General features: G+C 32.4%; 1 protein-coding gene across 1 annotated transcript; it reads left to right on the forward strand.

Moving 5' to 3' along the window:
• The first annotated feature begins 1,676 nt into the window (after positions 1–1,676).
• LOC132745180 (interferon-inducible GTPase 1-like) lies at positions 1,677–10,445 on the forward strand. Its single transcript, XM_060734009.1, has 3 exons — positions 1,677–2,357; positions 7,891–8,002; positions 8,491–10,445. The coding sequence occupies exons 1-3, from the start codon at positions 2,140–2,142 to the stop codon at positions 9,664–9,666; spliced, it is 1,506 nt and encodes a 501-aa protein (XP_060589992.1). The 5' UTR covers positions 1,677–2,139; the 3' UTR covers positions 9,667–10,445.
• The last annotated feature ends 4,826 nt before the right edge of the window (positions 10,446–15,271 follow it).

Here is a 15,271-nt window from a genome sequence, read left to right on the forward strand (position 1 = left end):
AATATTTTATAAGCGTAAATTAGTTTGTAAATCATCAAGTTACATTTGAGAAATGTGAGGACATGTGTGTGAGTGACTAAGTGAGGACATTTGTGATTTTAAATAATTTAATGATCAGTTAAGACAGGGTATATTCGTTAATAAATATAAAAAAAGGAACGAAAAATAAATTTTAAAAAAAGAATTCCGAAATGTAAAACTCATATAACTTAATTTATTGCAAAATAAATGTTTTTATGGTCACTTACAAGCTTGATGGTGGGTTTCATTAGGTCTTTAGTCATAGGTCGAAATATATTGGGTTCGAAAAAGCCGTACTAGTAAGTACACTAAGGTTATCGTTATGAGTAAGTACAATGTGATAATTGATGCTGATTATGTCCGCCATTTTAGAAGAAGAAATAATTCATAACAATTTTCAATAAATTGCTTTTATACACGGAATCTGTGTCTACAGTACGTTTTGCGATTGGATTACTACATAATGTGTATAAAAACACCGGTGGATGATTAACTCTTCAATTCTATGTTAGTAAAATGTCTATACTAATATTAGGAACATCTCACATACACTGGTTGGAACACAGGAGCCTGAAATTATATCAAAAACAAAAAAAAAATAACGATTTAAAAAAAAATCCCATATATCTACTATAAAAAACACAAGGAAGGCAACAACATTTCCCCACCCACCGCTACATTTACCAGGAATATTTATAAAAACGCCTTGGATTTACTTCCGAGCACTTTTAATCAATAAAGCACATTAAAATCTATCAGAAACACTGATTACTCTTATCAACTATCCAACTTTTACGCCAATTGAATGAATTCATCACTGAATTTCTCCCATCGTCGGTTCCATTGCCAGTTCTGCGCTAAATTCCGTCATACCGTCATTGACTGGTTTTTGTAGATCCTGAAATTCTATCAAAAACGAAAAAGAACGATTTAAATAAAAATCCCATATTATAAATACTATTATAAATATGGGATTTTTATTTAAATCGTTCTTATTTTTTTTTGTTTTGGAAAGAATTTCGGTAAGTACATACCAACAAGTGAAAAGTGAAATTTCCTGGATCTCAAGTGAAGAAGACAATTATTTACCTTACATCTTAGTCCCAAAGTGAACTTGGGACTGATATGAATTGTGGTTTAATGTGAGAGTTATATATTATCATATATTGGGTTCGAAAAAGCCGTACTAGTAAGTACACTAAGGTTATCGTTATGAGTAAGTACAATGTGATAATTGATGCTGATTAAGTCCGCCATTTTAGAAGAAGAAATAATTCATAACAATTTTCAATAACCCACCATCCCACCCACTTTCAGTATTCAATTTTTGACAAGCTTATAAACATCCCATATATCTACTATAAAAAACACAAGGAAGGCAACAACATTTGTACAGCCAAATAGATGTTGCAAATTTAACATTTCTAAGCGATTCTCATAACCATGTTGGCAATTTCCAAATTTACCTTTTCCTTTTGAATCACGATATATCTATTAAAAAGTTTAGACTTCACTCAATTTCAAGCTATTATCATAATTTTAAAATAAACATTACTGTGTCAAACGAGGAGGCAGCCAACCAAACTTACCATACATGGCATAATCAGGAGTATATTTACCCACACCAAGGAAAAGTCTCATTGTATTTATATGAGTAGGATAATCCCACAAAGATGCCGCCCAATACGCTATAACTGGCCATACTGTGCTTTCATACAGCTTCTAATATATTTTTTATAGAAAGCCATTTCTTGATTTAAACTTGGCTTAACAGTAACCCTATAACCCTTCCCGCATTGCAATATACTTTAAATTCTAGAAATTCGGTAAAAACACACACAAACAAAACACAGTGCCAAAGATTCGGTTGCCTGACTCAGCATAACCGTAATTATTTTCAGGCAAGTTAGCGTATACTATTACATGAAACGCCAGTAAATCATTAATAATGGATTATTTACCTACGCGTTTATGACTTATTCTTTAAAGTCAGTTGTCTTTTATCTCTTGTCGTTTTGCGGTATATTTAGCGCCGAGTTCACGTAAAATAATACATTTAAACATTAGGCTTTTGTTTAGGCAGCAATATTAATAATTGTCGATTTTACAACTTAAGCGATGTTAAAACAGAAGCTTGAACTAATGGAGATAAAGTGGGGGATAGTTGGGATTGTTGCTGTTGTGATTGGTTTAATTGTCTTGATTATAAGATCACGTTTCAGGAAAATTCCTGCTAAAAAGCTAAATGAAGATGTGACGACAGAGCCTGTAAAAGCTTCAAGAGAAACTGACTTTAATACATTGACAAAGCGTGAACGGAGAGCTTCTCTATCCAGGTAAATATCTTCTAAACAGAAAACAGAGTTTTTATTGTTCTTTTCTTAAATAAAAATGATAATGATGATCGCATAAGTGCAAAACAATATCAAATATTTTATCAGCTATCAATTTGTTTTATTCTCAAATACTAGACCATATTTCATCATTTAAAAATGCTTGAAGTTTTTGTTTAAATGTTTGTTAAAAAGACAAATATTTATCAAAAGAGGAACATATACTTTCTCGCCTAGACAAACACTTCAAGGATATCGCTTATTTGCCGTATATTGTTTAATGTTTGTTAATAATAATAAGTAGATTTGTGTTTAAGGATCTAATCAAATAGACTTAATAAATAACAATCGCATTAAATTGAAACGTTTCCACACATGTCCATGTTTCCAAAATTTGAAATTGAACAAATGCAACATGTTTGCCTACATGACATTTTTGAGTGGGGTTGGGATTTGATTGTTTCCTATTGTTTTGATTGGATTTTACCTTGAAACAAAACAGTAGAGAGCATATGGCGACTTCCAAGTTTTACTGGTGGAGTAAGACCTCAGGTGTCCCTCTGTGTATTATTTCAAGCTCGAGCGGGCACCTAAGTAGAACCAACAACGTTCCAAACCCTTAATTGAAAGATTCTTGAGGGGAACTTTAATGTCAAACACAGTCGTCAATTAACATGGCATAACAAACATTTTCATGATTTGCTTTTTATCAAAATTAACTGCATTCGGAACGGCTAGAACAATGAAGAGTACAATCTTTACATGGAGTCCAAAAATTTCTTTGTAAGTTAGCATTAACATTGTACTATGTTTTATGCTGAATAAACTTCGTATTCGTATTCAGATATAAATAAATAAATCTGTACTTCAAGGGTAACATGTATATTTGCCATTGTGTTAGGTATAATTACAAATCGCTCGAGCGTGGTTGAAAGTTATCATTTAGACATAAGTATATATGTACTTCAAAAGGGTAATTATAGAGGGTATATGCACCTTCTTTCGTGCAGTAACACATGCATGAGAGGGAGAGTCACTGAGTAGGATCACGAGGATTTAGTGAGAGGGAGGGTCACTGAGTAGGATGACGAGGATTAAGTGAGAGGGAGGGTCACTGAGTAGGATCACGAGGATTTAGTGAGAGGGAGGGTCACTGAGTAGGATCACGAGGATTTAGTGAGAGGGAGGGTCACTGAGTTGTGAACAAGAGCAGCAATGGCGCGTGCTCGTTAATTCATGTTTTAATCTTCGTAAATGTATGCCTGCGTGCGCCGTTTTAGGGTTTGACATATGATACAAGGTAATTCAACGCACTCTTTGTGATTATCATTAATAAGACAGTTATTTAGAATCGAATGCATATTTAATTTTCTTATATCTAAACATTTTCTCGCAATATATATGTTTGTCCGCCAGTTTGTCCGTTGGTAAGTATGCCAAGTAAGGACAGATAGACACAAACAGATATCTTTATTCACTACATATTCAATATAATCAGCATAGAACAATGAACAACACAATTATTATATGGCCAAAAATTACTTGTCAAATTTAGCATTAACATTTTACTATGTTTTATGCTTAATAAACTTCGTGATCGTATTCAGATATGAATAAATAAATCTGTACTTCGAGGGTAACATGTATATTTGCCATTGTGCTAGGTATAATTACAAACTGCCCGAGCGTAGTTGTTTATGACACTGAAATTTGAGAGGCCAATCTCCAATATACGAGTAGTTGTTAATGTAATTAATGTTCTAACAGAACTTAAATCTCCGTGTCGTATCATGTAGTATATCATGTTACACTTTACAATCTGAAATACCTTTATTTTCAATGTAGCATTTCAATATACATATGTAGCTATATAATATAATATATTATATTCTATTATGTATATATGCTAAATTGAAATATTTCAAATAAAAGCTACCCAAAAAAGGTTTATTGAAATGGGTTACTGCATACAATTCTCTTTTATTAGTTCATTGAATCTCCGTGTCATAGGACGCAGTATATCATGAAACACTTACTGGTTTTAAGATATAACCCATCATAAAAGAAAAAAGAGAAGAAAATATTGCCGAATAAATGAAGGTTAAATGGGGGTATTGCATACAATTCTCTCTTATTTGTTTAACTAAAGTGTCTAAATGACCATTATTATTATCACTTTTTATTACATGCTTTCAGTGGTTTGTAGAAATATATCAGTGAATTATAAAAGTGATATTTCACTGAAATTATTGATTTGATATTTTTCACTGTTTTGAATTTAAGCCCGTTACGTAGTTTCAGTGAAATTCCAGCGTGCATAGTACTGGAAACCAACCTAATGACGTGACGTCGTAAATGACGTCACTTTGTATTATTATTTCGTATCGATTTATTCAGTGAATAGACATAATTCTACACATACAATTTTATCACAGAAATCAACTTGCATATATATAAAAACACACAAATAAATGCACAAAAATAATTATAAGATTAATTAATAAGTATGTTCTATGTAACCCTAGGATTGCCCATTAAGCTAAAAGCTTATTTCCAATGGGGTCCATTTTCTGTAAAATTATTACACTAACTTACATAATAATAAATGAGTTATAAAGAAGTTAAAATTAATGACAATTTTCAATAATCAAGACACATTTTTCAATATAATAGATTTAGATTTTATTCCAAATACATGTGGGTATTATACCCATGAGCACACAGCATATATACAAACATATATACATACATAAACATAATATCAAGGTCATTAAACATATATAACATATATTTAGCATTTACTGTATATTTGAGTCATAAGTTTGCTTTAATATGAACAGAATAACATATTGCAGCAAGGTTTAAATGAAGCACAGGTTTTACATAATGATATCAATTAAGTAACATTACATTTACCTTCCTAGGTACTATAATTTACGAATATTCATCATTTGTTCTTAATTCAAACATTTTAAAGATAAACATTGATAATTTTCTTATAACATTTTCATTTTGAGATGTTAACAATTCAATAAATTTTGGTATATTTGGTTTTTTCCAATAATATTTATCTATGAGCTGTTTTCTCAAAACATTGTATTGTGGACATTCTAATAATACATGAAATTCATCTTCTAGTTTTAAGCAAATATTACATTTTCTTTCATTATAAGGAATTGCTTCAGGTTTATGCCATCTACCAGTTTCTACTTTTAATCTATGCGATGATGTCCTGAAACGTGATAAAGATTTCCTAAATTTTTCAATATTAACCATTGACAGATATGACTTAAAACCAAAATCACAAAATAATACATAACTTCTTGCTCTTGATGAATCTCTTAAAGTTGCATACCAATTTTGTATAAATGTATCTGTTAATCTTTGTTTTACTACTGCTAAAAATATATTTATATCACCAACGCCCTGATTAATCCATACTTCATTGAAACCTAAAGATTGTAACAAAATCATAACAGACTTAGCCCAGGACATTGAATTCGGTTTAAGTTCTAAATCTCTACACATAACATCATATACAACTTTGACATATTTTGTACTACTTAACTGAACAACTTTTAACCAGTATTTTATAACATTAATAGCTCTCATTGTTTTTAAAGATGTCCTTCCAAGTTCACCATAGATAAAATTGTTTTGTGTTTGTCTTTTAACTCCTAACAACTTCTTACAATACTTTAAATGAATGTTTTCTAATACATGACTATCAAGTAAACCCCATATTTGTGATCCATAGTTAAGAATTGGTAAAATAAGTTTATCAAATAAATCCAGTTTATGTTTAACTGACATACAAGGGAATCTTATCAGCTCTTTTTCAAGTTTATATAACGCCTTCAATGCTTGTCCAGAGAGTGTTTCAAAAGTCATATTAAAAGATCCACCAACAGAAAAAACAATGCCTAGATATGTAAACTTTTTAACTATTTCAATTGACTGACCTTTATAATAAAAATTCAAATTCTGTCTAAGTCTACCCCCTTTTTTAAAAATCAAAACCTTTGTCTTTGTACAGTTAACACTTAATTTCCACCTATCACAATATATTTCTAATAATCTTAATCCTTTTTGTAAGCCCTCCTCTGTTTCAGACATAATCACTATATCATCTGCATACAATAATAAAAATATCTTTAAAATACCTAAGTCAATACCTTCAAAACCATTTAACATAAAATATTCTTCTATATCATTTAAATACATAGAAAATAAAAACGGCGGAAGGGATTCGCCTTGTCTTACTCCCAAGTAACATACAAACTCTTCACTAATAGTATTATTGTATTTTACTCTTGATCTGACATTCTCATACATGGACCTAATAATATCTAACATTTTACCTCTCACTCCAAATTGAATTAATTTATACCAAATAACATCTCTTACCAAATAGTCAAAAGCTTTAGTGAAATCTACAAAAACAGCATACAACTTTTTATTATTATTTAATAAATGTGTTATAACACCATGTAATATAAAAACATTATCAATAGTGCTCATGTTTTTTCTGAAACATAATAAGACAAGTACATTGTACACAAACAAAATGAAATAAATTTCGTTTAAACTAAAACATATTGAGTACACATAAACATGTTTCAAAACCTTATCATAAGTTACACATCAATTTAATAATAAATAAACATATTATTCACTTGTTTATCATTTTCATTACTTAAAAAAAGTTTTACTTTCGTTTTAAATGTTTGGATATTGTCAATTGATCTAATGTTGTCTGGTAAAGAATTCCAATCTTTAATGGCATTGTAGAAAAATGTATTTTTAACATAAGAATCATTTTGAGGTAAAACAAAATTAAAATTACTGGATCTTAAATTGGATATTCTACAAACCTTAAACAATTCCTTTAAATAAGAAGGGCTTTTGTTGTAAAAAACTTTATGAATGTGGTTGAGTCTTAACTGTCTAACTCTATCATTGACATTTAATAATTTAAGATCGGACAGAACCTTATTTGTCACTGAAGTCCTAGGAGTGTAGTCTTTTATAAAGCGCACAACCTTATTTTGAGCTACTTGAAGTTTGTGCTTCAGTGACTTACTCAGTCCTTGGTACCAAGAAGATGAAGAATAATCAAAGTGACACAGCAAAAGGGCAGGGCGCGATTTTCCTTAAGTATTAGGTTAAACGTTTTTTGTTTTTGTTTTTTTTGTTTTTTGCATATAATAAAAAGAAACTTTGTTAAGTTGAGTGTAAGATCGAAATATATAGTTCACCTCGTGAATACCAAAAGTTTATATTTCAATCGCGGCTGCGCCACTCGTGAAATATACCTTTTGATGCTTATTCGTTGAAATATATTCCGATCTTACACTGAACTAAACAAATATCCTCTATATCATTATCATTAGTAGAAGCAGTAGTAGCAATGCAGACTTGTAATAGTAGTATAAATATTATCATTATTATTATTATTATTATCATTTTTATCTTTAATTACTTTTATTATTATTATTATTATCATTATTTTACAATAGGAAAGAATATCTTTCAGCGACTATATTTACGATGGGCCTGAGTCAGTGCAGGGTAGGAAAGCTGGAGATGTTGCGGGTGATGTGCATTCTGCAAAGTCTATATACAAATTGGATGAGCTTGAATTTGATGTACGTTTATTGTTTTACAATGTTTGTCAATGCTTATACAATGTTGGCATTAGGTAATAATTGAAATTATATTGCACGTTTTCTTCTTCCGTTAATCAATTTATTATCATAAAAATACAATTTTACCACTGTAGAGCATTCGTTTGCTAAGTAACACAAAGATAGTTTGACCTCTTTGAGGCAACACCTCACAACAAGGCTCTGTAGCGGATGCACTGTAAATGCTAAAAGTGTATTTTTCATTACCGATATTAAAATTGTATAAATTTATTTTGACCTTTTGCCTGCTGTGATATTATCCATCCATTTACAAATCAATTAATTTCTATCTGAATTGCAATCTATTCTCATTAAGCAAATATACGTTTGCAGGCGAACAAAATAAGTAGTTAAAAGATATATTTATAACATGATTTACGCAAAATAAGTGGTTAAAATAGATTGGATATTTTGGAAATTGTAAATATATGTACTCTTGATTATTACAGAAATTCCGTACGTTTGTTAATGCAGATGTTTTACAGAAAGAAATGAAAGAAGCTGGTCCTTTGCATGGTGTGAATAAGTTTATTCACGATTCACTTTCTACGTGGAATGAAATTGAACTTAATGTTGGTATTACTGGAAATGCTGGTGTTGGAAAGTCAAGTCTAATTAATGCGCTTCGGAAATTGAAACCATCTGACGAAGGTGCAGCCGCTGTTGACGTTGTTGAAACAACAACAAAAGCAAGTCGGTATTCACATCCAGATAATAAACATATAGTATTTTGGGATCTGCCTGGAGTCGGGACACAAAAATACAAAAGAGAAACATACCTTAAAGAAATGGATTTTGCAAGATTTGAAGTCGTAATAATTGTTTGCGCTAGTCGCTTCATGGAAAGTGATATGTGGCTGGGAAAGAAGCTTCGGGAGCTAAAAAAGAACATTCTGTTTGTTAGAACTAAGATTGACTTTGACATTTACAATGCACAACGAGACCATCCTGAAACATTCGACGAAACTAAATGCCTAACAAAGATAAGAAATAACGTATTAGAGAATATACATGATGGGGGATTACCAGATATTGTTAGTGGCGTCTACTTGGTTAGCTCCTCGGAAAGAACAAAGTACGACTTTCATGAATTAGATCAGGATCTAACAAGCATGCTGAGCATCAAAGGAAAGGCTATCAGTGCTTTAATTCAGAAAGCCGTTCAACAAGCTATAGGCAGAGATAGAGAATATTACAAAAATGAATTAAAAATTCTTAGGGCACTTTCAATTACATACGGATTTCTGCCATTACCAGTTCTTGACAAACGACTTGGCAATTGGTCTGTGTCATTCATGCGTAGATTTTGTCTTCGAAGATTTTGTGTTGATGAGATGTCACTTGACGTGATGGCAATTGAATTAAAAAAGCAACCTTCTGTTTTAAGGATCATTCTAAAAACCTATCAGAATGATGACTTCCATGTTCTTGCTACACAGAAGATAGAATCGGCCTTAGCAAATAAATACGTTGTTCCGATTCTTGGCTTCTTTCTTTCAGCACGCAACTTATATGCAGCGCTTGGAGAATGTTTGAAGGCAATGTGTGAAGCAGAAGACGAGCTAAAACTGGCAAACCTTCGGCTTGATCTCCTGGAGGATAATCTTAAACCGATGAAAACATAATATGATCAGAAAGATAGTATACGAATATTCAGTTTTCAAAATACCAGTACATTACAGACTTGATATTATTTTGCATTGAATACGGTAGGTTTAAGACAATGATGCAAGCAGCTGGCAATTTTATTGCACAGGTCAACAATAGGACAACATTATGTCACATATATGGAGAATTTGACATAAGTAAAGTTCTTGTTTACTAAAATACACCTAAAATATAAAATAAAATAAACAATTGAATCGTACTTTGATAAGACCTAATTTCAATCAATGTGTTTTTCTTATATCGCATGCCCAAAATCAAGACTCAAACTTTTACATATTCATTATTAAAAGTCCTAGTCATTTCTATCATATCGGAAATTATCACATTAAGCGTTTGTTTAGAAAATGGATATCAATTCTGAGTACATTGTTGTAGATAAATGCACGGTTCGAGTTAAAATGCTAAGGAATATATTCACGATTGCCGATAAGCCTGAGTGATTCATTACAAAGCGGGTAATATAACAACGTTTTGTTTCATGTCAAGTGGAACCGGGTTCAATGTTTTGCTCAGGGCAAAGTTCAAAGTGCAATAACTCCAAACTAAGGCTTTCTTTATGGATTCTGTATTTATCTATTTTAGGCAAGGCAGAATTACTGTTCTTTGCACTGCACTTCTACCCACTTAGTTTTTTCTTGATACATATTGTAGTACAATATAGGTTGGATATGGATTTTTTTCACTCGGAAATTGAAAACCATGCTAGCACGGGCAACTTAAGTACTTTCTTTGGAATTGTGAGATGCAAACGAGGCAATAGATAAAATTGAATCAAGTAAAGATTTCTACCGATCATCACTGGTGCAAACTTGTTTCGTTTTTATAAAGTATGAATAAATGATAATCCTATTTGCTATTATTTTTAAACCTTGCAAAGGAAGAATGTTTCCCTTTTTCTAGTTCTCCTTTTCATCTCAAATTTAATCGAAATTAGCCCGATAACAGTGGCGTTAGAAAAAAAAGCTATTCGACATTTTAATGAATTATCATGGTGCACAAAAATTTAATTTAGCATTTTCGCTATCGATTTGCAAAAACAGGACTCCATTATTACATTCCATGCAAAGGAACAAGTCAATGGCAATTAATGACACGCGAACGTTTCTACAACGGCCGACACAGTCAACGAAATGTGTTGTTCGAAGACAAACAGTCATGTTTAAAGATGTGAAAAAATAAAATAGCCTTTAAGATGATAAGACATCTTTGTATAGGATTTTAGATTAAAAAATATAAATCCTCAACTCTGAAAAACTATAGAAAAGTTCGCATATTAAATGCCGGTAAAAATCATTATTCATGAGAGTTTTATAAAAGACTGAATTGTGAGAAATCGAAAAAGAATTTAACATCCGTTGAGTCTATATTTTACATCAGCGAGAGCGCCGAGTTTATTACAACGAACTTGTTGCTAAGGAAGTCACTGGTTGCTATTGAAAGTTACTGGTTGCCATGAGAAGTCAATGGTTACTTTGGAAAGTCAATGGTTGTTATTGAAAATCAAAAGATGCTTTAGAAAAACACTGATTGATATCTAAAGTCAATGGTTGTTATGGAAGATCAATGGTTGTCATGCAAATCACTGGATGGAAAAGGAAGTCAATGATTGTTATGCAAGACACTGGTTGTTAACGAAAGTCAATTGTTGCTATATCAATTACTGACTGCTACGGAAAGTCAATAAATGCACTGGAATCCGATCTGTTGGAATGTTTGCAGACTGACCTAATAAGCGCAATGATCTAAAAAAAAAAGGCCCGCAGTGCTGTGTATTATTTCTGAAATAATGAAAACCAATCACATCTTTGGCGGGAACAATTTTGAGTCCAATGTCATAATTTGAACAACCTTGTTAGAGACCCATTAGGCATACTTTTGAGCTCTGGCATTTGTGGTTTAAAAGAAGTTATTTTTACACTATTTAATATAATTTCATACATTGAATGAAAATACATGACCCCTCCCCACAGGCGGGTCCAATTATGTCTACAGGGCTATAATGTCATCATGCATAGAAATTGCGCTTTTGGAGAAGACGATTTTTAAATCTGTCTTTTAGCTTCTGTGACCTAAATACGGACAAGAACCATTTGAACACACTTGGTAAATGTTCATGCAATGAACATTTGTCACATTTCGAACTGGTGCTCGGGAACAAAAGATACTACAGTTTCCATTATCTTTATGAACAGACTTAACAAGAACTGTCCGCGGACAACGCGCTCCATCTTTCTTGATAGTTAAATAAAAGCAATATAGAACAAGAGTGCTATGATGGCCCTGAGTCGCTCACCAGAAACAACTGATTTTCAGTGTTGGAAATTATCCATTGTCAATATTTTCTAATATTAAATTTGAGCATAGAATATTTTTAAACAATAATTTGAAGAAATGCCATGACCTGGGGTATTTAAACTTTAGCTTAAACGGGGCCAATCAAATTAATATGAGCAAACTTGATAAAAGACTACCCAAGAATGCTACGACAATGTTTGGTGATCATCCGTCTATTAGTTCTGTAGAAATAGACGTTTAAAGATATTTCTATTTTTAGCTTTATCGGCCCCTTAAAGGGGCGAATCAAATTAATATGAGCAAACTTGATAAAAGACTACCTAAGAATGCTACAGACAAAGTGTGGTGATCTTCCATCAATTAGTTCTGTAGAAGATGTCTAAAGGTTTTTTTCTATTTTTAACTCTAGAGACCACTAAAAGGGGCCAATCAAATTAATATGAGCAAACTTGATAAAAGACTACCCAAGAATGCTACAGACAAAGTTAGGTGATCATCCTTCAATAAGTTCTGTAGAAATAGATGTTTAAAGGTGTTTCTATTTTTATCTTAAGCGGCCCCTAAAAGGGGTCAATCATTTTAATAATGGGCAAACTTGATAAAAGACTACCCAAGAATGCTACAGACAAAGTTTGGTGATCATCTATAAATTAGTTCTGTAGAAGAAGTTGTTTAAAGGTTTTTCTATTTTTAACTCTGTTGACCCCTAAAAGGGCCCAATTGAAATGACATGATCAAGTTCAAGTGTGACTGTCACAAGGATGCTACAGACCAAATTTGAAGTAAAGCTGCCAAGCAGTTTCAGAGAAGAAGACGATTGTTGACGCATCACGACGGACGCCGAAACATCCTCCTTTGATACTAATAGCTCACCCTGAACCTTCGGTTCTGGTGAGCTAAAAAGAGCCAAGAACTTTGCCAAAATAATTGTTGGATTATCTCTTCTTTTGAAATGGTGTCATGAATTATGACCACAAACATGCATATTAAGTTTGAAATGAGAATCTTTTACATTTTCTCAAAAAAAGGACCATAAAGAAAAGGTTAACAAGCAAATTCGTTGAATTTATATCCCCCGCCGAGTACTGGTTATTATTAACACAACAACTGAAGACATAAGGCTTTATTTATATATTAATCATGGCATAAACAGTAATATTCTTTGAACCTGATAAATATTCAGGGAAATAACAGAGCCATAACTTTGTGTTAAATAGTAATATCTGGAAATGCCAATGAGATGTATGCATACTACATAACTAATCAAGGGCCATAAATCTGAGTTATAAGTATCTGACCGGAACAAGGCGACTATATGCACATCTCCTCTTAGTATCCCATAAAGTTTCATTGAATTCCAGCCAGTAGTTACAGAGAAGTAGCACGGAAACGATTATTGCTCTGGTTGTATACTGCCTAAGTTATCAAGGGTCATAACTCTAAGTTAAAATGTCTGACCCGAACAAGGCGACAATATGCGCATGTCCTCTTCGTATTGAAGGTTCAAATAAAGTTTCATTGAATTCCAGCCAGTAGTTGCAGAGAAGTAATGAGGAAACGAATATTTTTCTATATGGATACTGCATAACTAATCAAGGGCCATAACTCTGAGTTAAAGTGTCTGACCCCAACAAGGCAATGATATGCGCATCTTCTCTTGGTATTGAAGGTTCCCATAAAGTTTCATTGAATTCCAGCCAGTAGTTGCAGAGAAGTAGCGCGGTAACGATTTTTTCTCTATATGCATACTGCATAACTAATCAAGGGCCATAACTCTGAGTTAAAGTGTCTGACCGGAACAAGGCGACGATATGCGCATCTCCTCTTGGTATTGAAGGTTCCCATAAAGTTTCATTGAATTCCAGCCAGTAGTTGCAGAGAAGTAGCGCGGAAACAATTTTTTCTCTATATGCATACTGCATAACTAATCAAGGGCCATTACTCTGGGTTAAAGAGTCTGACCAGAAAAAGCCAACGATATGCGCATCTCCTCTTGGTATTGAAGGTTCCCATAAAGTTTTGTTGAATTCCAGCCAGTAGTTGCAGAGAACTACTCCGGAAAAGATTTTTACTCCATATGCATATTGCATAACTAATCAAGGGCCATAACTCTGAGTTAAAGTGTCTGACCGGAACAAGCCGACGATATGCGCATCTCCTCTTGGTATTGAAGGTTCCCATAAAGTTTCGTTGAATTCCAGCCACTAGTTGCAGAGAAGTTAGTGCGGAAACGATTTTTACTCTATATGCATTCTGCATAACTAATCAAGGGCCATAACTCTGAGTTAAAAGGTCTGACCGGAACAAGCCGACGATATGCGCATCTCCTCTTGATATTGATGATTCCCATAAAGTTTCGTTGAATTCCAGCCAGTAGTTGCAGAGAACTACTCCGGAAACGAAATTTGGACGGACGGATGGACGGAAGGACGGACAACGCCAAAACTAAATCCCCCTCGGGGGATAACAAACGCCGATTTCGCCGGCATCGAAAAGTGGAGCTAATAAAACCGTGTCTTCGATTTTCAATTAGACTTTATTTGTTTTTGCTGCTGTTCTTGTTGTTTTTTCAGGATCATTTTTGAAGAAAAAAATCTATGTTTTTGCATTGAACTTAAAGCAAAGCAGATCATTCAATCTAGGGTCAATACACAAAGAAACAAACATGATTTGTGAAGTTTTACTACATTATATAATTGCAGAAATACACTGGCACAATTTCTACAGATGTTACTTCCACCTTAACAGTATCAAAATGAACAACACATTTAACATAAAATTATACAGTTAAGTAAAGTAAAATCTAGTAAAATTTCAAGTAATTTTCGGCATTGTCTATTATAAAAAGAACATGAAATGAAGGTTTCTATCATAACAGGCTTGGTCATTCACAATAACTCAAAAGAAAAAAGATTTCACAAAATATATTGCATACAGTTCTGAATTTCTAAACTTATTTTTGAAACTAAATTCTTTAAAGAAAAATTACAATAAATGGAAACCTTGGGATTTGATGACAATACAGAAATATTTCAAATATTGCTTTCAAAATGTGAACACAAACTTACTGAAAATGTTGAATTTAAGTGAGTCCAAACACAGAAAAAAAACTTACAATCTAATATGGTTTTTGATTTATAGATTTTGTTTAAAGCAGCATGCCTCCACATTCATGCTTATTTTCATGAAAATTTTGAATATATATTTAAAAGTAAAATATTGTGATGTGAACAAAGAAGGTAATTAACATATTGCAAACGGAACTTA

Source organism: Ruditapes philippinarum, unplaced genomic scaffold, assembly GCF_026571515.1.
Source record: "Ruditapes philippinarum isolate M1 unplaced genomic scaffold, ASM2657151v2 ctg3070_1_1_1_1, whole genome shotgun sequence".
Classification (NCBI taxonomy): Eukaryota; Metazoa; Mollusca; class Bivalvia; order Venerida; family Veneridae; genus Ruditapes; species Ruditapes philippinarum.

Excerpts from the sequence above, each read along its gene's own strand:
- LOC132745180 (XM_060734009.1), top strand. The coding sequence starts at position 2,140 with ATGTTAAAACAGAAGCTTGAACTAATGGAGATAAAGTGGGGGATAGTT. Across the intron at positions 2,358-7,890 it reads CGGAGAGCTTCTCTATCCAG|CGACTATATTTACGATGGGC; the intron begins GTAAATATCTTC and ends AATATCTTTCAG. Across the intron at positions 8,003-8,490 it reads TGGATGAGCTTGAATTTGAT|AAATTCCGTACGTTTGTTAA; the intron begins GTACGTTTATTG and ends TGATTATTACAG.